This window comes from Centroberyx gerrardi, chromosome 10 (genome assembly GCF_048128805.1).
Source record: "Centroberyx gerrardi isolate f3 chromosome 10, fCenGer3.hap1.cur.20231027, whole genome shotgun sequence".
NCBI lineage: Eukaryota > Metazoa > Chordata > Actinopteri > Beryciformes > Berycidae > Centroberyx > Centroberyx gerrardi.
In genome coordinates this window covers 8,670,923-8,692,870 of record NC_136006.1, presented here as the reverse complement: position 1 = coordinate 8,692,870, position 21,948 = coordinate 8,670,923, and the positions used below count along the sequence as shown (strand labels likewise).

The 21,948-nt window shown below is 40.4% G+C and overlaps 2 protein-coding genes across 3 annotated transcripts in view; one reads left to right on the top strand and one right to left on the bottom strand.

Moving 5' to 3' along the window:
- Positions 1–6,006, bottom strand: part of glsb (glutaminase b) — a 44,118-nt gene extending 38,112 nt beyond the window's left edge. For both annotated transcript variants that reach the window (XM_071921665.2, XM_071921667.2), the window contains exon 1: positions 5,626–6,006. In XM_071921665.2, coding sequence (XP_071777766.1) covers positions 5,626–5,909 — 284 coding nt within the window. In that variant the 5' untranslated portion in view covers positions 5,910–6,006. The remainder of the gene's footprint in view (positions 1–5,625) is intronic.
- Positions 6,007–9,449: 3,443 nt separating this feature from the next.
- Positions 9,450–16,218, top strand: fkbp7 (FKBP prolyl isomerase 7). Its single transcript, XM_071921695.2, has 4 exons — positions 9,450–9,678; positions 10,080–10,231; positions 12,537–12,664; positions 13,559–16,218. The coding sequence occupies exons 1-4, from the start codon at positions 9,467–9,469 to the stop codon at positions 13,718–13,720; spliced, it is 654 nt and encodes a 217-aa protein (XP_071777796.1). The 5' UTR covers positions 9,450–9,466; the 3' UTR covers positions 13,721–16,218.
- Positions 16,219–21,948: the final 5,730 nt, after the last annotated feature.

Sequence of the window (21,948 nt, the reverse complement as noted above, 5' to 3'; positions counted from 1 at the left end):
GCAAGCACATCGTCTCTTAGAACCGTACAGAGCGCAGTCCAACCACAGACGCCGACTGATTTGAAATTTCGGTCCAGTTCCATCAACAAACCGGTTTGACTCGTTCACTTTAAAGTATTGGTCAAATGAACCATTGATACGTGAATCGACTCATCGCTAATTTGCATTGAAAAAGTGCCCTAAAATACCATGAATGAGAGAAGTCTCCATGTCTCCATTGATTTTGAGCACGTAAACACTGCCCTCCCCTACTGCATGTTGACTCACACGTACAACTGGCGGCAGTTCGTGTCCGGAGTCAGACCCGGCCCGAATTCCTGAAATGCCCTTGTCATTAGCCCTGCCCAGGCCTCCGTGGCTCACGGATTAATAAAGCCAACATCCTGGCCTGTTCACACGCTGGTCATGACACAGCAGCACGGCCTGCAGTGGGACAAGCTCAGCTCAGCCCAGATGAGGAAGCCAAATACAAGGCAAAAGGGTAAGACTAGCTGAGAAACTTTTCAGAATTTGTCTATCCAAACAATTCTCAGGTATTCGCACCCTTGTGGCTGAATTTGAATGTTCCAGTGAATCTGCATGATGAAAGGCCCGACGTATTTCAAGAAGCAACCCATAAAACTGATGCATTTTTTTCCAGAGTTAGTGTTTCTGGTCCAATTCCCTGAGGCAGTAGCCATACTGCATATCGTCCACATCAGCACTTCTAATTCTAGGAGTCAGTCTGCACCTCCTCCCTCCCTTCTCTCTCTCTTTCGCACCCTCTTCTTGATCTAGCACATCTCCTGCTTTCCATAGAGTAAACACTCCATGCACAGCCATGGTAACAGTGTCTGTACATGCGCAAACACACTCAGATTTTCAGATTAGCTCCACTAAAATGTTGTCCGTCAGGCATGCCTAATCCAGAGGGAGTGTTATTGACCCAACATCTGTCGCCAAAAACTGCCCTTCCATTCAGAGCAGTGCCATTGAGTTATAAGGCACCAACAATCGCTTGGTGTGTGCTTGGCAGGTTCTTGCACCTTGCACTGATTTGCATTTTTGCTGCAGGAAGGTGAATTAAGGACGGGTGAATTAAGGTGGAAGGAAAAAAAAAAAAAAACACCGCTAGTGGCATTCCTGGCTCCTCAATTCAAAATTGAGGCCAAATTCAAATGTTACAGAAGAAAGTATCTACATGTGCAAGCGTGTTCACTCCCCAAGTGTCTCCTGGAGCAAATGGGTTTGAGAAATCATTCATGTTCTGACGTAGCTCTCAACATATATAAGGTTACAAAAGGTTTGTTTTTCTCTGCATCACTTGTAATAGAGACAAAACACTATTGTATTTGTGTTGCAACAGTTGTGAAAAGCTCATTAAACATCAACAAGTTCTAATCTGTGGAGGAAGTGCATTATGCATTTGTGGAGTGACCACTTCCTACCCTAAACCACTGTATGTTGTCAGATAGTGGGACTTTATTGATCAAAAGGTTCTCAATTTGCCCTGTATATTTTCTACAGACGCTGCACTAAGAGGCCACGACTCTCTCCACATTTGCGGGACCAGAAAATCCCCTCTGCTGTCGGAGGCAGATGGCTCAGACTAGTGTGAGCGAAACACTTTGGAGTTCCCTGGATACGAGGTAAAGTGTGGGTGGTATTTTTAAAATCCCACTTTGTCTGAAAAAGTTACCTTTCCGTGGGATTAGAGCATGATATTGATGGCAAATATTTTATTATTCATACAGTGCCCACTCAATGCTCACTTTGAATGTCAGTGGTCTTCCCATCTTCATGTGCTTAAAGACCCCATGAAATGAACTCCCATTACTTTTACCTCCTGGAAAACAGAGTATCTTTCACGGTGACTTCATGCTGCACTAGCACTTATACATTTCTAATCAATAAAACCAGACTCTCTCCCTGACTCATATTCCATTGGTTTAGACTTTTGATTGATTCCTCACTGTGTTATGTCCCGCCCCAACATCCTGTTTCAACAGGAAATGTATCAAATCAAGGAAGCAAACATCAAATCCTCTACAACTTTCTTAACTGGCCTTTCACTAAGATTAGTGCTCAAATTAGGCTTTGGGTCAACCAGAGCCATTTTTGCCTTATCAACAAATGCCTTTTTACAGACTAATGGCACACTTAAGCTCTCACTATAAAAAGACCAGAAAGGGTGACAGCATGGCCTTGAAGTTAGCATGTCAGACTGGAGGCTGAGAGGGTCACAGGTGCAATCCTTTGCATCAAGTGCTAATCTTGAAGTGCCTCTGAGCAAGGCACACAGCCCCGGTGGCTCAGATGAACTAGTCAGTGGTCTTAAGATTCGAGTATCTGGCCTGAGAGCATGACGGGTCTTACTCAGCGTCACACCATTGACTAAAAACCAGACTCGATCTCCTGTCAGGCACTAAGCCAGGAGTTGGCACTCAGACTAGAACAGCCTTTCATTGTCTTTCTTAGCTTTGGATTCATAACACTCTCATATGCAGATAATAACAGTCATTTGTCTGTTTTTTTGACTGCAGCTTAATCCTTTCCACCTCCACCCACTAAAGCTGTAACTGATCACCCAAATGGCTTAAGATAGATGGCTCTGGGCCAAATCGGCTCTTACAAACGTGTGTGCAGCGTTAATAAGGTGATCGCGATCTTGACTGGCACTGTATTTTACTCTGTTGCGAGTGTATGGGGGCGAACGCTCTAATAATTTACCCCTTCCTCCTTAATACGCTACAAGCTTACAGCTCACAGCTCACAGCTCACAGCGTAGGCTACATATAGCTTGCTAAATCCTTTACAGTAAAAAGCGCTGAATCATGGCAAAGGACGCTTAATGTAAACACTTTGCTCCATTTCAAGTGAAAGACTAGAGATAGTTCTTCACTCAACTCCATCTATTTCACAGGTACCTCAACTGTTTCTCAATGCACAGAATGTAAAAATCATATTAACTTCTGTGGCTCATACAACTGTGTTCAGCTTGAACACTGATACAGACAACACCACCAACATGTGTATCAGCACTAATTAATAATTACAAAAACGTTTGGCTCATGAAACAGGAGTCTGTTCTGGAAAACTAGAAACAGAAAGTTTCCAAGCTGAGGCAATGAGGGCAATGTTGCATGAGCAGCTGAACCAGGAAGTGAACACGTATGTGCACACGGCACCGCACACATTTTCCACACACTCCAGTTCAGGCTCTGACGAAGTTCTCCTTGTTTATCCCTCCAGCTAGGAGAGTGGAGACCCTACATTCCCCTGTTGTTTTGAATGTACCACAAGCTCCATGCATAGGCGTCTGCAGTGCAGTCATTCAGGGTCCAGGGTTATGCGACGTGTCATCAGCGAAGCAGCAGGATCGGACAGAAGCTGCATTCATAACAAGAAACTGGAAATGACTGACCCAAAGAAGACTGTGGTTATGAGACGCTGACTTGGGGGTACAATCTTCACGTTCGCAGTGCAAATTTAGCACCCCAGTTCGTGTTTTGGCGAGGACACGGTCCCGTCCTTGTGTGTCCTCATTTTGAGGTCAGAAACACCCCAGTCATCTTGGCTGCATCATTAAAGTCAACCGGCTTCAAAGGAAACACATGGAATACAGACACTGCAAAAAAACAGCCAGCTGGCAGCAATGTATATTGCTTGAATTGTTTTGACCCAAGCAATGTGAAATGGTCTATGAATGATCTAAACGAGGGCAATCGTCCAACAAGAAAGAAAAACACCAGTATTTTCCAAAAACGCCGGTAATTTCATGCATTATAGGATCACACTGAACAATTTGAGGTTAGTTTGAATGCAGCCAACAAAACAGAACTGGATCCAAACCTTCCACTGTAAATCTAGATAAACAATCCAGTGTTGTGCTTTGCTGTCCATCCATACTCAACTAGAGGACAAGATTTTGCCCTTTTATCTGAACAGATGAGTTCAGCAGCAGTAATGGGCTTTAGGTGTTTATGAATGATATAAATGAAAACACTTTTCATAACAGTGCTACAAAACTACTTCACAGACCACAGTAATAAGATAGTAATGTGAGCTTATGCTTCACCTCATTCTTTGATCCTATACATCTGCAAAAATACCATTAATGAAATTCCTGATAAGTGTAGTCAAACATAACTGCAAAAAAATCAAAACACCCATACTATAATTATTAATTTAGCCTCATAGCTTGACCTACAAAAGCTGAAGGTGAGTTGCATAAGCCATACAGTATACAGTGAGGAGACTGCGATATGACCAATACCTGATCCAGACAATACTAACAAACAGGCCTAATAACATTATCATTTTTCAATTATTACATTTCTGGTGGCAGATTAACATTTTTTTTACAGCCTAACAATACTTTATCTCTTTAGCACTTCCTACGCAAAGTACCAAGTGCTTTACAGTTAAAAAGTAGGCCTATAAAAACACACAGACATACACAAACAGGGCGTACATAGACATGCGGCAGCAAATGTGGACACATAATGTCCATGTCATGGATAAACCATGACTTTTTTTTATATTAGGTATTTTTATTTCTATGTTTTGCTGTCAAATTAATCAGCAGAAGCCCAGAATATAGGAGTCTATTTGTTTTTATTTTGTTTATTTTTTTAGGTGGTGGTGGGTAAGTAAGTAACTAGGCTGCTGTCCTACTGTAAGGGCAGGGAATTGTCCTACTGGAGGAGTGTGTGACCTGCTGCCAGGCCCAGTGTGAGTCACTGGGTGGGAGGTCAGAGTAGAAACCCCTGGAAGCCATACAGGCCGAGTCACAAGTAGGCTGAGGTCAAACACAACTCACTGACTGTCTGAATTACAACAGACAGGGATGTAGTGTCTAAACAAAAAGCTGGGTCCACTATGAACCAGTCGGTCATCATCATAACCACCAATATGAACAAAATAGATATTTTTTAGCCTAGAGTCCTTTCCCCACGCCTCAAAAAAGACCCCATACTCCCATACAGCCTAGAATACATAGGCCTAGTTGATATGGGGGTGTACTGTGAGATTTAGGCCCATGTCAGCCTAGAAAGATGGATAACCTCTGCTGTCTACACTTTGAGTTTTGATGGTTTACCCTCCACTCCATCCCTGATATCAAGCCTACTGCTGCGCGCAAATTCACGCACCGTGTTGCCGGTTATCTGCACAGGGGCAGATAGCCGACATGCAGACCATTCAAGGCCTAACTGCGTTCAGTCTGGTTTAGCCCACCGCGCCTACATTTTGAAGGCTATATTTACTTGGCATGAAGCCAGTGGAGGCGGCGCCTGCTGTGGAAAAAAAAACTCACGGCTGTTACGTTTATGACACTGTTGTTAGTGCCACTGTAGCCATTTCTTTAGAGATTAGACAAGTCTATTAGGCCAATGAATCTGTTCACAAGCAATACTGGGGCCTATTGTTTAGGAAAAATATTGATTACGTTAATGCGTGCTGGTGTTAACTAATGCCACATACCTAGTAATAATACATGGCCTGTCTTTAGGCAAGCCGACCGCATACATCCACCGCTTGCGCCTGCGTGCGTCATGACTCACAGACGGCCATAAGGGCCATACCACGAATTAGTGAGTCATTAGTCAGACAGTTTATTCACCAAGCCGGTAACGGAAAACCTACTTGTCGCTGGCTGGTTCATTGCCGGCAGCATCCTTCTTCACTTGCTCGTCCAGCACCGCGCCTTCAGTTTTAGTGCAGTACGGCCGGGCGGTGCGCAGCACGGCGGGGCGGTGCACACCGGCATGAAGGACCTTCAGTTTAGACACGGCTCTGGCATCAAAGGAGGCGGTGCCGAAGCAATAATGGACCGGTAACCACGTTTTATGTCTGGAGCCGGTCAAGGGGCGCTTGAGACTGGTTTGAAACAACTCCTTCAGCACTGCCGAGAACCTAAAATGTAACATTTCAATCCTGTCGAGCAATTAAAAGGAAAGTCTTGATTCCAAATATGTCCGACAGCGACGTATTACAGCAGCGATGTTCTTAGGTCCGACCACGTTGTCTGTCTCAAAGGCAATGAGTCACACAGACGCCGGCGTCCTGCAATATATGGAGCCGCAGGTTCACGCCCCTGCCTCTCCTATTGGTGGAAATTTGGTGATGCGCGTGTCCTAAAGATGGTGGATGGCGCTCTGAAGTTGGCTATTGGATTGCCATTGTGCCTATCAATGCCTGCGTATTATTTTGTATTTTTTATTTTTTACAGTAGGGTGATCGCACTACTTGGCCCAGACTTTGGAGTCCCATCCGTTTTTAATCATGAGTAGTTCTCCGGTGAAAATTCCTTTTTGTTCCTTTGGATCCCATTAAATTCCAGTAAATCAAGCTATCATGCTATCTGTTCTCACGTCTCTCTGTTTCGTTTCGTTTCGTTTTATTAGTCATATGTGGGTTAACAGAGGGTCAACAATACAATGAAAAGTGCTGGACGAGAGTCAGGTCAGCTCAGCAGTAAAAAAAAAAAAGAGAAACAATAAAATAAAAAAATAAAAATCTGCTCTTTTATTGAATTTGTTGAACGTATTTGTTTTGTAAAGCACTTTGTAACAACTGTTTGGAAAATTGATATGTAACTGTTGATTATTATTATCATTATTATTATTATCATTATTATTATTATTATTATTAGCCTATTATTATTATTATTATTATTATTATTAGTAGTAGTCGTAGTAGTAGTAGTAGTAGTAGTAGTAGTAGTAGCCTAGTAGTGGTAGTATTTAATGAGCCATGTTACCCTCTTTTATCCTGGATTCACAGTTTATACCCTAGGCAGGTATCTTGGTGAACCAAATCTCTGAATTTAATCTTATTCTACTGTTTCTCTGGATAACAGTGTAAATTGCATCCTTAAGATGTAAACCAAAAATGATGAAGTCAGTTTTAGACCTGCTCACTTCAAAATGCCCACCCATACTGCTACCTACAGAATGCTGAATCACTCCTTTGATACATGCTGATTAATAGCCTTTTTCAGAAAGTGGCAAAGTGGGCAAAGTATTTCTCCTACATCAGTATACCTAAAAATCCACAAGTTTATACTTCTTACTCTGTTTGAATGGGTAGTCCCCACACAATAGAGTAGTATAAAACATCATCATTGATGCCATTACCAATCATGGAACAACCACATGCATCGGCCCACAGGCTTCAGTATGGATCAGTTTCAGTAGTGTGTGACTCCACTGATCATCAGGTCAAAGAACAATACCAGCTGGAAAAACTGGAAAAATCCACCTTCTGATACTCTTACACTGTTATATATCATCAATATGTGATGTTCAGTGCATGTCAGGAGTCATTTTGTGATTAAATATTGTAAGTCACTTTTTTGATGTGCCCACTTTCCCTCAACTGGCCTCGTCTACTTCTACTTCAGTTTGTGATTTCCTACGTTTCCCAGAATGCCTTTTGACAACCTCCAGAGAACTGGTGTGAACTTGTTGCATTCAGCTGTGGGTAATTACACCAAAGATAATGGAGATGGAGGGAAGATACTGCACATGCTATTCCAGGCTATTGTCTGCTAAATCTGAAATGCATAGGGGCTGGGGAATGCATACATATACAACCATCTAAAATGTCAATATTATCATGCTACACATGTGCGAAACAGGAGCATGTGCCGAACAAAATTGTTTTATACTAATTAAAACACACATCTGGATCTCATGTCGCTATCCATAGCTTACCAAGACCTTAAACATGACACTGTTTTGCCCAAATCAGTGAGACCAATCGCTTTGCCTGTATACTGTCTGGTTATAGGCCTACCTGTAGGTGGAGAGAGCGATAACTATAGTGATAGCAATGATAAGAGCAAGAGAGCAAGTTTTTCCAGTCAAAGAAATGTATGAGTCACACTCCTTTGGCTGCATTGCATTATGGTCAACTGAGGCTACTGTCAGTGGAGAAATTGGTATCTTTGCCTCTTCAGGATGGCGGCTCTAGAAAGAAGTCCTCGCTCTTTGATTCTGAGGGACTGACACCAAAACCTGATGTTTACTCCTGATATTTTAGATCGCTGAAAATTTTTCTGCTATAAAAACTCCACTGTAGCTGCAAGAAATATCTTGTTGTCTACATTTGGAATAAGAAAAATACATCAACAAACAACAAAATAGGCCCAGAAATGCACAGGTACATGGCCAATAGCTGTTTTGTTTTAGGATGGAGTTTTCCTTTAACATTTGCAGTGATGAAAAGTAATTGTGTGTGTTATCCCAAACCTAGACATGCACATGTGTTGACAATGACACATCCTTACTTAGAGTGGTTTTGTGACAGTCCTGAGGCTCCTGCAGCTTGGAGCTTGGTGTTATAAGAGTGTGGACTCTTTTGGTAGTTTTGGAAAACAGGCTCACTGAGCTGGTGGCTCTGCAACATCCTAAATCAGCAGCAGCATCTTGGACAGGATCTGTCATAACTGGTGGGGCTTCGTCTCAGGGAACATCCCCATGGCACACACTGTCTCTATAGACCCACACACTGTAAAATAGAAAAAATCTTATATAGCTGATATATGCCATAGTGTCTAAATTCACTGAACCTATCTTGCTAGCTAGCAATAAAGCTATCTAAATAGATAGATGAAATAGATGTGTTCATTTTCCTCGGATGAAGAAAATGTTTTGTCAGACTATTTGTATGTGTGGATGACAGAATATATTTTGGACACTGGAAATACATTTTCTTCCTATGCAGTGGTGATATAGCATATATCAGCAAGTATCCAAACATCAAATGAATGTCATGTAGAGATAGCCTACATTTTTGGCCAAATTTTGTATATTTTGAAGCATACTCTCTAAACATATTTGTAGTAGTATATGTGAGATGTACTGCTCACATCTTATTCCAGCCTATAGAAACCCTGGTTAGCTAGACTGCAACAGTGTAGGGCCGGGAAAACATTTCACACATGCTTCAGACTATTTATAAAACTTGTATATTAATGGAGGTCCATCCAATAATTGATGCATACTAACTAACAACTAAATTTGTGCATGAACCTTCATGAATTTAACTGAAATTAGAAGTCACCATAGTATTCTTACAGAAAACAGGAACATCTGGTAAACAAAATTGTCTTTTATTTTTATGAATTTAAAGGCATGTCTAGGTCTCACAATGCAACCAGTAGTTCTCTAAGACATTATACATTACGGTGTTTGGCTAAAAAAAAAAAAAAAACATTTAAAATATTAGATTTATTATAGTAGATGCACTGTCATGGACTCACGGCCATAAATATAAAGAAGCGGTCTAATCTGCCTAAGCGAAGACGGAAGTACGCGGGAGTGACACCTCTTGCTTTGCCATGCTTCTCTCTGATCGGAGTGGGCGTGGTCACGTTGACGATGCCTTCATTGGTTCTGCAGCAGCTCGAGCTCCACTCTCCACGCCCTCCTCCACCGTTCAACGTCATCTTCACAAGTTGCCACGAACACACAGAGGCAAGATGTGGAAGTTTCTCTGCATACTGTGCCTGTCTGCTTTCTTACACCTTAATCTCCTCTTTGATTTAGCGACGGCAGAGGAGCTGAATGGCGAAGTCAAGATCGAGGTTGTGTTCATGCCCACGGAGTGCGAGCAGAAGAGCAAGAGAGGAGATCTGATGAACGTTCATTATGATGGGTTCCTCGCCAAAGATGGTTCCCAGTTCTACTGCAGGTAGGCCATATGAGCAAGTAAATGTACTGGTGTAGTTAACAAAAATTATCTTTGTTTATACATCGGAGAAAAGACAGACACAATGCACTTTTATGTTTTGAAAGTTTGCTTGATTGATTGATTGATTGGTCACTAGGCTCTTGTATAGGCTATTTCTTAAATTGGAGAGGATCACTTAATTTAAATCTTGGGAGCTGTAGTTTATTCTGCATTTATTTCAGCAGTCTATTAACATTACATGAATTCATGGAATAGCCCAAATTATATTAATAGCAGCTTGTTTCAGCTCTCCATCCATGCTGGAGTCATGTGTTCATTCAGAAGTTGATGAGATTAAAAATCACATTCATTGATAGGATGTGGGCACCGGCTCATATTTCTGCATGTGCTCTTCCTTTCAGTCGATCGGACAAAGCCGGACATCCTCAGTGGTTCGTGTTGGGTGTGGGACAGGTCATCAAGGGCCTCGACTTGGGCATGGTCGACATGTGTCCTGGAGAGAAACGGAAGATAACAGTCCCACCAGAGCTAGGGTTTGGAGAAAAAGGCAAAGGTGAGCAAGCAGAGCAGTGATTCTGCCTGCACTGTTCAGTTCAAGTTGAAGGAGCAGCCATTATAACACTAAGTCCACAGAGGGCTTATAGAACAGCAGTGTGTCAGTTAAAGGAGAAGTTTGGTGATTTTGGACCTATATATAATCTGTCTCTTACATACCTGTAGTATTTGGGGAGAGAGAGAATATTGGCTCCTGAGTCAGCTGACAGTTGAAACCGCAAGCTCTGTTGCCTCTTGCTGCTAACAATGAGTCCAAATGGGGTTTGTCAAAATATCTCCAAAAAAGACATTGAGAGACAAAGACGAGTTGAGAGTAAATAGAAAAATTGCAAAGTACATCAATTAAAAGTAGAAAATGTGCTCAGTAGAACACAGACCTCCGCCATGTCTGACAACACCCCGCAAGGAAGTTATGCATCTTTTGGTGATATGCCACGCCCCCTTTTGGCCAATCGACATGAAAAGTTAATCAGTTTCTCCTTGGCCCATAACCAACCGTGATACCAAGTTTTGTGCAAATCCGTGCCTAACTTTTTGAGATATCCTGCTAACGGACGGACGGACAAACACACAGATGCGGGTGAAAACATTACCTCCTTGGCGGAGGTAATTAGCTCTGATTTCATGACAGTTCGGCCATTGCCCACACTTCACACTCTTTCACTAATCAGGAAATCACGGGACATTTTTTCTCTGCCGCAGCACAGACTGCTGTGGGGTGAAAGTGAAATGGTGTGGTGCTGCTGCTTTACGGGCGGTGAATAGAAATACGTCGGTTGGTCGCCATGTAGTTTTCGTTTTTTTTTATATATTTTGACAAACCCCATTTGGACTCATCGTTAGCAGCAAGAAGCCTAGCAGTGGAGCTCGCAGTTTAAACCATCAGCTGACTCAGCAGCAAATATTGTCTGCGGGTCCAAGTATTACAGGTATATCAGAGACAAATTATATGTCGGACCAAAATCACTGAACTTATCCTTTAAATAATTGAAAAACTATATTGTGTAAGGTAAAATTGTCATATTGGTTCTGTGGCAGAAGAATTGCCTTCATGCTGTCCTGTCTTCTTTTCACAGCACTTTAGTTGAAAGGGCATCCCTTGCAGCTACTCATCTCCCCACGGCATGTACTGTAAGCATGCAGAGGTTTAAGGTCTCTACTTTTATTTCGCTTGCATTGTAACACTTTCAGAAGACTAACAGCTGAAAGGAGCATTTTACCTTTAACTTCTAGTTCTGGAAACCTCTTACTTCTCCTTCATGTTGGTGGGATTCTGCATTTCAGGTTTGATCGCTTTACTGTTTTTGTCCAGCTGTATTTAGTCAAGAGAGGGTTTTGCTGAGCATGCATGCTTTTTTCCTCACGCCAGTTTGCTTCACATTTATACAACACTCACTAACTAATCAAACAGTCTTGAACTGTCGGCCACCGAGCGGCTGCACTGGAGCTTCTCTCCTCCTGGTTTGTCTCTCTTTCTCACTCACAAAGATTTAACAACTTCAGTTATATCAGTTATATATTCATTGTCTCATAACAAACTATTACTTTTTGCTCTATTTAGTGTATTCCGTCTTCTTGCTGGATTCATATGGCTTATTTCTCCTGGGCTCTTACAATTTGTAGAATTGTCTTCTAAAAGCCATTATAAATCATTACTTTACTTGGAAAAGTGCTTGCAGTTCTTACTGATGTTATCATCTTGATAAGTATTAATTCTTCAAACAGTTGTGCAGTGTCTTTTCCCATTATTCTTTTAATTATTTAATCGGTAACTGATTCATCACAGGGTCTGAAAATGTATCTTACCCACCTTGAAAACCCATTTTACCCTTGAGATTCAGTTGCCATCCTTTTCTGAAATGTTGTGAAACCAACTTATCAGAAAAAAGTTTTGATCTATTGTGCTTTCCCGAATTTCCCCACAGGGATAGTGATATTTTATCTTATCTTATCTTATCTTTACTTTACACTTAGGCCAGCATTCAAACATTCTTATGGAAGAGGATTAGGGCTACATGTGAAAAATTGATTTGAGTTCTGAGAATTCTGAGAATAAAGTCAGAATTCTGAGAATAAAGTCAGAATTCTGAGAATAAAGTCAGAATTCTGAGATTAAAGTCAGATCCAAATTCTAAAATTAATCTCAGAACTCAAATCAATTTTTCACTAATCCTCTTCTGCAAAGCCAGCCTTATAAGGTACTGCATGATAAACATTAGTCTCAAATGATCAGTGTTGATTATGGCATTATTAATAGGCCTGTGGTCTTTTTAAAATCTTAATGTTATGTTTCTTTCCAATAGACCCAGTCCCACCCAATGCCACTTTGATCTTTGAGGTGGAGCTGTACTCCGTGTCGAGGGGCCCGCGCAGCATGGAGGCCTTCAAGGAAATAGACCTGGATAAAGACAGAAGTCTCACTAAGGCCGAGGTAACTGTGATCCAGTGTTATGTAAGGTAAAATGTGCAGTGAGACAGTCATTACCACAAAACAAGCCCTGACTGAAGACAGACTGTGGGAGCCAATATGTTGCAATAATGACTGGTGTTGTGGCAAAGTTTGTATCCACTAAAAGTCTGTTTCCCTTGGCAGTGTGTCTTAGCCCCGATTTGATGCTGGGAAAGAAAATAACAACATAAGTTCAATTTTTGTGCATTGTTTTCCTATCACAGGCTTTTCAAATAGTAGAGCAATGTTTTAAAAACATTTTACGGGATTACAAAAAATGAAAACAGCCTACCGAAAGTAACCTACCTTGTTGCCTCATAGTGAATGGAGATCACGCTTGTTTGTGATGTTATTATCTCAAACAATAAGCGTCTGTTGCCTCTAAAAAATGAAGCTGTCAGGCCATAAATCAGTTTGCCACTTATTAAACACATTTCCCCCACGGCAATTTCCTTGTGCAATGGCAAAACAAAACAAAGGACAAAATGAAGACACACCTCCAGGGAAACACATTTTTTAGGGGATAAATATTTTGGCACGACACCAGAATTCTTGACTGATTAGATGTCAATCAGCGGTTTGTTATTCATTGGCCAATCAGAATTGAGTATAATAACAATAACCGTGTAATAACCAAGTATATAGAATGTTGTGATTTTTGCCAAACAGACATGTAATCATGACGTTTGCTCGTCTATTGATTGAACATTGAGCGCCATTGAAGTGATTGACTATCATCACCATTCAGATGTCTGTGTCTTATGTTGCTAGTGAATTTCATAACAACCACAGCAGGGGCATGGTATGTAGGAGAAGTGTAGTTTAAGTCTATTATTTAGACTGCAGTTTGAACAATGAGTGTTGCTTTATTTTCAGGTGAAAGAATACTTGAAATTGGAGTATGAAAAAGGCGGAGCGCCGCGCGATGAGCCTTTCTACGAGAAGATTCTGACTGATATATTCCAGAAGAGCGACCACAACAAAGACGGGCTGATAACTGCCAAGGAGTATAATGTTTATGAACATGATGAGCTCTAGTGTCAGAGACAGAGATTGTTGTCCTTTTTAGTTTATTGACTTCATTCAGTCAGAGAGCAAACCTGAAGAGGTAAAGAAAACAGTTAAAGGAAAAATCCACCCTCAGATACTCTTACATTGATATTTATCATCAATTTGTGATGTTCAATCCATCCAGGAGTTTTTTTGTATTGAAGTGTTCTAATTTACTTTTTTGTGCTCTCACTTTACTTCCACCTGCCTTGTCTACTTCTACTTCAGTTAGTGATTTCCTACATTTCCCAGAATGCCTTTGGACAACCCCCAGAGAAGGGGCCTGAACTTGTTGCTTTCAATCAGCGGTGGGCATATGGGCATAAAACATAGCTAGCCAACTAGTTCATGAACACTGGGGCTGTGGGTCTGTGATTGCGGTTGTGCCCCCTTATTCAAAATGCAGTGTATCTTGTGGCAGCATTGCATTCTGGTCTACTGAGGCTACTGTCAGAGGAGAACTTGGTATCTCTGCCTCTTCCACGATGGATTGATATTTGGCCAGTTATCCACAGAATAAGAAATATAACACCAGTAAACAAAATGGGCCCAGAAATGCAAAATCACCAATAGCTGTTTTTCTAAAGTGTTTTAGGGTGGATTTTTCTTTTAAGGAACTGACTGGGAATGCACTGTGGCTGGGAGACATCAGTCCTTTGAATTAAAATGTTAAGCCATACATTTAAGAACTTTTGTAACACCTCATCAGGTTTACTTTTATGCAAATACCACTAAATTTTACCTTTTGAAATATTTTATTCCTACATTCTCATCATAGTTTTGTCTGTGTCAGTGAACATACTGTCTGTCACAGTGGCAGCATGCAGAACTAGACTGTAACATGCACAGCGTTGTGCATTCACTGTCTTTCAAACTATAATGTGACTGTCATGTGGGAATTGAGACTGAATAGCTCTTTAACCAGAGACGAGAGAGAAGAACGCCCCACTTCCCGCTAATTTTCTGCCCCCTAATCTGCAATTTCACACCAGTGTATGGCTCCATAGAGAATGAATTGGAAATATTGAAAAGGTGACTGTGAAAGTACCCAGGATAATTTTTCTAAGGTTCCATTTTGTGCTTTGAACTGATGGCACTGCTGTAATATTGAGCTCATTTGGTTTTAAACAAACAAACATTGTATGAGACCACTAAGTCAGATTTCCACTCGCTGGTTAAAGTCCTGGGGCCGGGTTCACAAAAGTGTTCTTAAGATAGATCCATGTTACTTAAGAAGAAACTTTAGGAAGTTCATAAGAAGACTCTTAGCTGCAAGTCCCCAATATGTTCGTAAGATTAGTCTTTTGTAAGATTAGGGCCTGCAATGGAAACAAGCATAAAAGGGGGATTTTCCTCCCAAGCTGCAGCCCATAGTACATCCATGTAGAAAACAATTTGGAACAATTATACAGGGTGACTGTATTACTTAAATAAGTAACTTTAAGTATAGGAAAAGGCTCAGACATTGTTTACTGCCATTTGGATAAAGGACTGTTAAGTGTAACTGTAATTTGCTGGCTTCTTTTCATGAGATATGAGACATACTGTACGCCAAATAAAAATAGTGACAAGCTTGAGCAATTGTTAAATACCTACTTAATTGTCTAAAATGTGTTTAATGTAATTCACTTTTCATGGTAACAATTTTAAGACAATTATGCAGAACAGGATTAGGGCCACATGGTAAAAATTTTGTTTAAATTCTGAGATTAGCTTCAAATTGTTCACTATCACAAATACTGACTGGACTGTCCAGGGCCATAAAAACTACATGTGAGTTCTTAAATTGAGTTGTATTTTTAATATTATTAACACGACTGCAGTTACTAACTCCTTGCTTTGTAATTAAAATGCTATATTTTTGGTTGGTTTGTTTACATTTCTGTATGACTATGTGACTGCAGACACTATTGGTTAGACCTTACCTCTGGCTCACAATAGATACTTTTTCACAGCAGGGACAGTAAGGGATTTGTCAGAGTCAGGCCCTCTTCAAAATAGATGGCTTCATCCTAAAATGCTTTGTATCCATTTAAAAAAAACAAATCTTTAGTTACATTCATTATCAGGTCAGTAGTATTAGTGAATAGTTAGTATAATTTTAAGAGCTATCTTCGAAAAAGTTCTGTAATTGTTATTTTCTGTTATCAATCTCTTTTCCATAGCAGGTGTCGTGTTTTTCAATTGATGGATATCTAATTTTGGAACAATAATTCTTCAAATGTTTATTACATGGAAAGAACTGTTAATTTTGATCTATAGCTCAGCTGATCAGTGAACTCTACAGCGAACAAGAAAATAAACTGTTTTGGGTGAAATTGAGTGATGGAGTTCAAATTGAATTCTAATATAGGATGTTATAATGCATATGAATGTGCTGTGATTTGTCAAACATGTTTACAGGTTTTACGTACACCTCCAAGTAGTCAGAACCCTGATTATTATTGTGTCCAGTTGAACCAATTTGGATTTAGAAACAAGACCAATAAACCAAATATGAAAAACTGTATCTCCTGCAATTTTACTTCCTGGTACCAGATTAATGACAAGTCTGATTGTGTCAAGAGAGATTACATGAATAAAGGCAACAGCACATCAGTTGCATTTAACTTAAGGCTTCGATGGATGCTTTGATTTAAATGCCCTTTTCAGTATACAATTCAAACACCGCCAACTATCCAACTCCAGAACCTACAATTTACTGAGGGGATATGAAGTTGGGTTTTTGTGTTTTTCAGATCGCACATTCTGCCCAGCGGTATGATTTCCTGACCTAAAATCTAATTATCGATTACTCACTCACTCTCAATTATTTTTTAAAAGATTTGGCATGCCAGCCTTCTAATTCTTGGATTTTGAAGAAAATCTACGTGCTGGAACTTTTCAATTGAAAGTGATTGGTTTGTTCTGGTTCGAGGGCCCAGGATACCAAGCTTGTTGTATAGAAAAATGAACAGTAGAGGGAGACACAGATTGTCTCATAGCAGAATAGAATAGCAGCTTTATTGTCCCCATAGGGAAATTTGGGTTGCAGTGTAACACATTTGAGGTGTTCACAGTAACAAGCAACAACAATAAAAAGAAGAAAGTAAAATAAACTAAAAATGCCAGACAATGGACATCATCAATACAGTGTATAATATGCAAGTATGGTATAAGTATGGTATGTGGAGATGGTATTCAGCCAGAGCAATAATCCAGACCAGCTGGAGTGGGTTATTAAGCAACCATGATTTCTAATGATTTGTTTAGCCTTATTCAACCGTTATCCATGAAATTGTGACTGTTACACCTCACATACTTACGTAAAACATACAAGTTAACCCACATACTGTTTCTCTATACAGTATGTTGGTTTCACAGGAGGCTCTGGCAGCTCAAGGAGTCTATCTGAAGCTTTTCATAACCAGGGGCTTTGCAGTATTGCACTGATTTTCTCAATCCATGATTTCTCTATTGCTGCATATATTAATTTCCAAATATTTTGAAATGACAAAATGCACCAAAGCATTTCTCCTGACATGTCTCATTTCGTTTCTTCCCACAGCCCCTTCACTCGACGACTTTACTAACTGGTATACTTGATTGCACACTTGTCATGTTGTCATTAAGTTAGTGTCGCAGGTGTCAAATAGAACAATTACGCATGGTAGCCCTAGTTCTATGATCACAGATGGAGCCCTCTAATGCTTCTCCACGAGTCGCTGAAGACATGGTGGATGCAGTTGGTATCCTCACTTTATATAGGGCGGAGCATCATAGGGTTTATAGGCTCATCTGGATTGGCTGAACATGTGCAATTTCAGTGCGCTGAGGCAACTAGATGAGTGGTTAATCTAACAGAGCCTCATTAGAGGGCTCTAGAAGTAGAGTTACCCTGAGTAACTATTGAGTGGTCCAGCAATGACGTTTTGTTGTAGGCCAGCGGGGAAGTTAGCTCCGCCATGGTTCATTGGCCACAGCCATGAGTTTTTGAATGTGGTTTTGAACTGATGCTGAAAATAAGCTCTGTGTTTAACACAGGCCTGCATCTTGTCATACATTTTGTTATCTGAGATAATTTTGATGAATCAACACTGCTTTCATGAATTTTAAAAAGATAACGCTAGGCTAACCTGTGAAAAAAAAAGGCTACAGCAGAGGTCGCATTCATCCAAGGTCACAAACACTCAAAGCTTCAGCTTTGAATGCTAGCAAACAGCTAGCAAACAGCTAGCATTTGCTAGCATGCTAGCATGCTAGCAAATTCAAAAACCTACAATTTAAAAAATTACAATTGGAAAAAACTATAAACTATAAATCGGTAAATCTACAAACGAAATTGAAAAGAGTGCGAGTTCTACAGTTCAGAGGATTTATGGCGGACTATTCTGCATAATGACGTTATTGTGCGACTAACCTAATGTAGTTCAATTTCTAAAACAGTTAGCCATTTGTTATCAACTTACTTTAAGCTTGTCTTAACCACAGACCTTATTTTCAGGCTTTTAACCAAAACCCCATTCAAATAATCATAATTTTTCAGCTGAGGGAAGTGAACCCATGGCTCAAAAATGCTAACTCACTTCCAGGTTTTAGGATTCAAAAGTGGACTGCTCTACTGTTATAGCATGTTCTTAACATGTGGTTATCAGAAGAGACAGCTTGTCTGCCCCTGCATGCTGGCTAAGGCCCTAGTGAAAGGACTGAAAAGGACAAAAATAAAGGTTTAAAATTGTGGACAATTTTATACCCATTGGGCTCAACTTACCCCGACCCTGGGCAAGACCAGTTTTTTTTAATGGGTCGTACTTCTAAGCTACAGAAAATGTTTTAATTTCTATGAATACCCAACAACCTTACATAGCAATTATTGTGTGAAATAAATACACATTATTTTGCTGTAGAAGCACAAAATGTAAAAAGGGGCTCAGTTTATTCCATCTTCCCCTACTTGGGAGTTCTGTCCAAGTAGCCTATGCCAACCATAAGTTTCTATTATTCTACATGATAACTAGTAGATGGATTTAATGTTATATGTTGTTATTTCTTGTTTTAGGAAATAGAAATGTTCAACTCATTAAGAGATGGGAAAAGGTTCTACTATGCCTATATTGGACAAGAAGTCTACCCGAATAAGTCTACCCTGCAAAACCCTAACCCTAACCCCCTCTCAACCCTTGAGAGCTGGGTCAAAGTCTGCTCAGCTTGGCGTGAAAGACCAGTACATGCTATTTGCCCTTAACTGCCCACATTTTGAGGCAACATTGCCTTCAGGTCAGTATGGACAACATAAACTCTATCATGGCCTTAAAGATGTAGTGGATCTTGACCTATGCGCACACACACACACACACACACACACACACACACACACACACACACACGGACACATTGCTTGTTCCAACAATGCCCAAGAAATTTGTCACATTTAACAAAACAAACATGGCTATGTGGTGTAGAGAGGCAGGTTGTTCACACCTCCAGGTTATAGTCAGACAATGACAACCCAAACCTCAGAGGCATCACTCCAGTCAGAGGTGTTAAAAAACACTCCTTTAATCACAAATACATGATGTAGCCGACTGTCGTAAACACATGATGCAACCATGGCTTGGGAGACAAAAAATCAAGCAAAACAACAGCTGAATTAGGCGCGTTCACACCAAGCATGTTTGGGATTTATTCAAACTCTGGAGCGTTTGCTTCAGCATGTGAGAACAATGCCACTCCAACTCAAGGTGGCAAAAATAAGTACCTAAAAATGTGTCTCAGTCCTCTTCCAAGTGAACTGTGATGCGGTATGTTAGGACTGGGTGTGCTCCAAAAACCTGTGCCGGTACACCGCTGATTATGTAGCGGCAAGGGCGGAGGGAACCGCTTCACTGGAGTGTACCTGGTCGCCGCTTACTATCGAGAATGGAGGAGGACAAAGTAAAACATTTCTGCCGCCTTATAAGTCAAAATTCAGCAACATTTCTTATTTCTAAACAAAGTTGTGGAAATGCAGATAACACAGACAACACAGATGCTTTTTGGCATCATGTGTACGACTTTGCGAACTTTCAGATAGGCAAGAGCGGCATGACTTCGGGCCATGTGCCGGCTTTAAGTGATGTGGAAACCACTACAGGAAATTACCATAAAACACAAGGGTTTATGGGTGTTTGGAGACGGATGTTGACATCTGATAGCCAACAGTTACCCATGCTTGGAAAGCCTAGCATAACAAAACAAACTGAGGGATTTTTAACCTTGCGGAATGACAGGTTACCAGAACCCAATAAACAAACTACTTGTGAGTCATTTTGTTTACAAGCCCTGGTTCACTTGTAACTGGGTAGTGTGAACCTAAACGAACCAAAAACAGAAATGCAGCAAAGTAAACTTTTCCAATATGGTTCAGACCAATGAAAACAGTCTCACTTTTCATATAGCCTAGCTATTTAGCATCTGTGAGTGACAGGTCATGCTAATCTAACAGTAGTTGCAACAGTTTGCCTCCATTCATTGGCTATGAGAAGTGAATGTGTGCACATGACTGGATAGGTGGTGATGCGAACCAGGCCCGCGACATGATGACAAAGGTTTAAAAAGTTAGATAATATTGTGCAATGAGCATGGTGGTCATGGCATGAAAACCAATCACATTTGGGCAAAAAGCTGGAGATTGTTGTACTGGTGGTATTGGTGTGTGTGCTGTTAACATCGTGTATACACTGATCAGTTTGTTCACATAGCCTGGAAGTCCTAGGTACTGCACTTTATGCCCTAGTACACGTAGGCCCAATCCAATGTCTGCACTCAAGGCATCACAGACTTTGAGGACTGTCCCAAAAAAACAACACAGCAAGTGCATGAGGGCTCTCTGACGAACTTTTTGACGCCCACATGTGGCCTTTCTGCGAGTCGGCACATCTGCAGACTTTTCTGAGGAACTTGCCCACAATTCAAAGCATTTGTGATGTTTATATCAATGTATCATGCATCCCAATAGAAAAAAACCAACACAATTCAGGAAAAATAAACACACAAAATAAAAAACAATTAATAAGAACTTAGAAAGACATAAAAGGGTCAAACGACATTCAAGATCTACAGTTAAAAGAGAAAACATTGCAACATTAAAGCAGAATAAATAGATCAATTCAGAAAAAAAGAAAGCTCATGTTTTTATTTTATTTATTTAACCTTTATATGTTAAAAGTTTTAGAACAGTACATTCTGCTAATATTAGCAGCATTTAATATAGCCTGTGCTTATGTTCTTTTGCTTTCTTATGCACTTTTTATTTGCGCTCATTAAAGGTGCCTTCTATATTCTTTTTTGTTTTTTATAGGCTACATAATGTAATGAAGTAACGCAGGCTAACCTCTAGTAGAATGAGGGGTATTTTCTATATCCATTCGTATCATACAGTATACTTTGCAATGTTGCAAAACATATACCTAGACCTATTTAACATTATTCACCAACATTTTTGTCATTTTAGCTAATAATCCTTGCTGGTGGACACTGGCACTTTAAAATAGCATTTGTTCTCCTCTTGGACTTTATTGATGTATGACTGCATAAATTCCTTTTCCTCTCCAGGTACAATGACCACTTCTCACTGGACCCTGATGTCTTTAATTTTCTTAAAGAGTAACTAAACCCCACCCAAATCTACGGTGAAGCCTGACACCTAATGGTTAAAAGTAGGGTACTGAACTGGCCATCTGCTATTGGCTGGTCTTTGTGCCAGGTGATGTTCCCACCTGTTGTACTCTACAGAAGACTTATAGCCTGTACTGTAAATAATTCTGCCCCCAGAACCAGCATGAGTACATCTGCCCCAGAACAGGCATGGGTCTTATAGCCTACCTCAGCAAAACTCCTATGATGAGATGATGAAAACAACACATTTTTTTTCTTTTCTTTTATCTTTTATTTCTATTACTTCTTCTTATTGTTTTTTGGACCTGTTGATGGACCAACCGACCAACCTCCACTAGCTGCTGGTTGCAGCTAAAAACTCCACAGTCAATATTATAATACGTGCATGAGTATTTGTTAAGCAGCCTGAATCATGTGAAAGCTTTTTTATGTTAATAATGTTCTGGAGACAAGAGAATAATGGTCATCTGTTTCAGTCCCACTTAAACACTACATATCCCAGAAGCCTCGGTATGAGTTAAGTGATGTCACCTGATCAGAAAAAAAGGGGCGAGTGTGCTAATGTTTACAACCATTGGGCT

What these genes read in the sequence shown, in the direction of transcription:
- fkbp7 (XM_071921695.2), top strand. Translation starts at nt 9,467, where the DNA reads ATGTGGAAGTTTCTCTGCATACTGTGCCTGTCTGCTTTCTTACACCTT. An exon ending in GGTTCCCAGTTCTACTGCAG is followed by an intron (nt 9,679 to 10,079) that starts GTAGGCCATATG and finishes TCTTCCTTTCAG; the next exon opens with TCGATCGGACAAAGCCGGAC. An exon ending in GAAGTCTCACTAAGGCCGAG is followed by an intron (nt 12,665 to 13,558) that starts GTAACTGTGATC and finishes CTTTATTTTCAG; the next exon opens with GTGAAAGAATACTTGAAATT.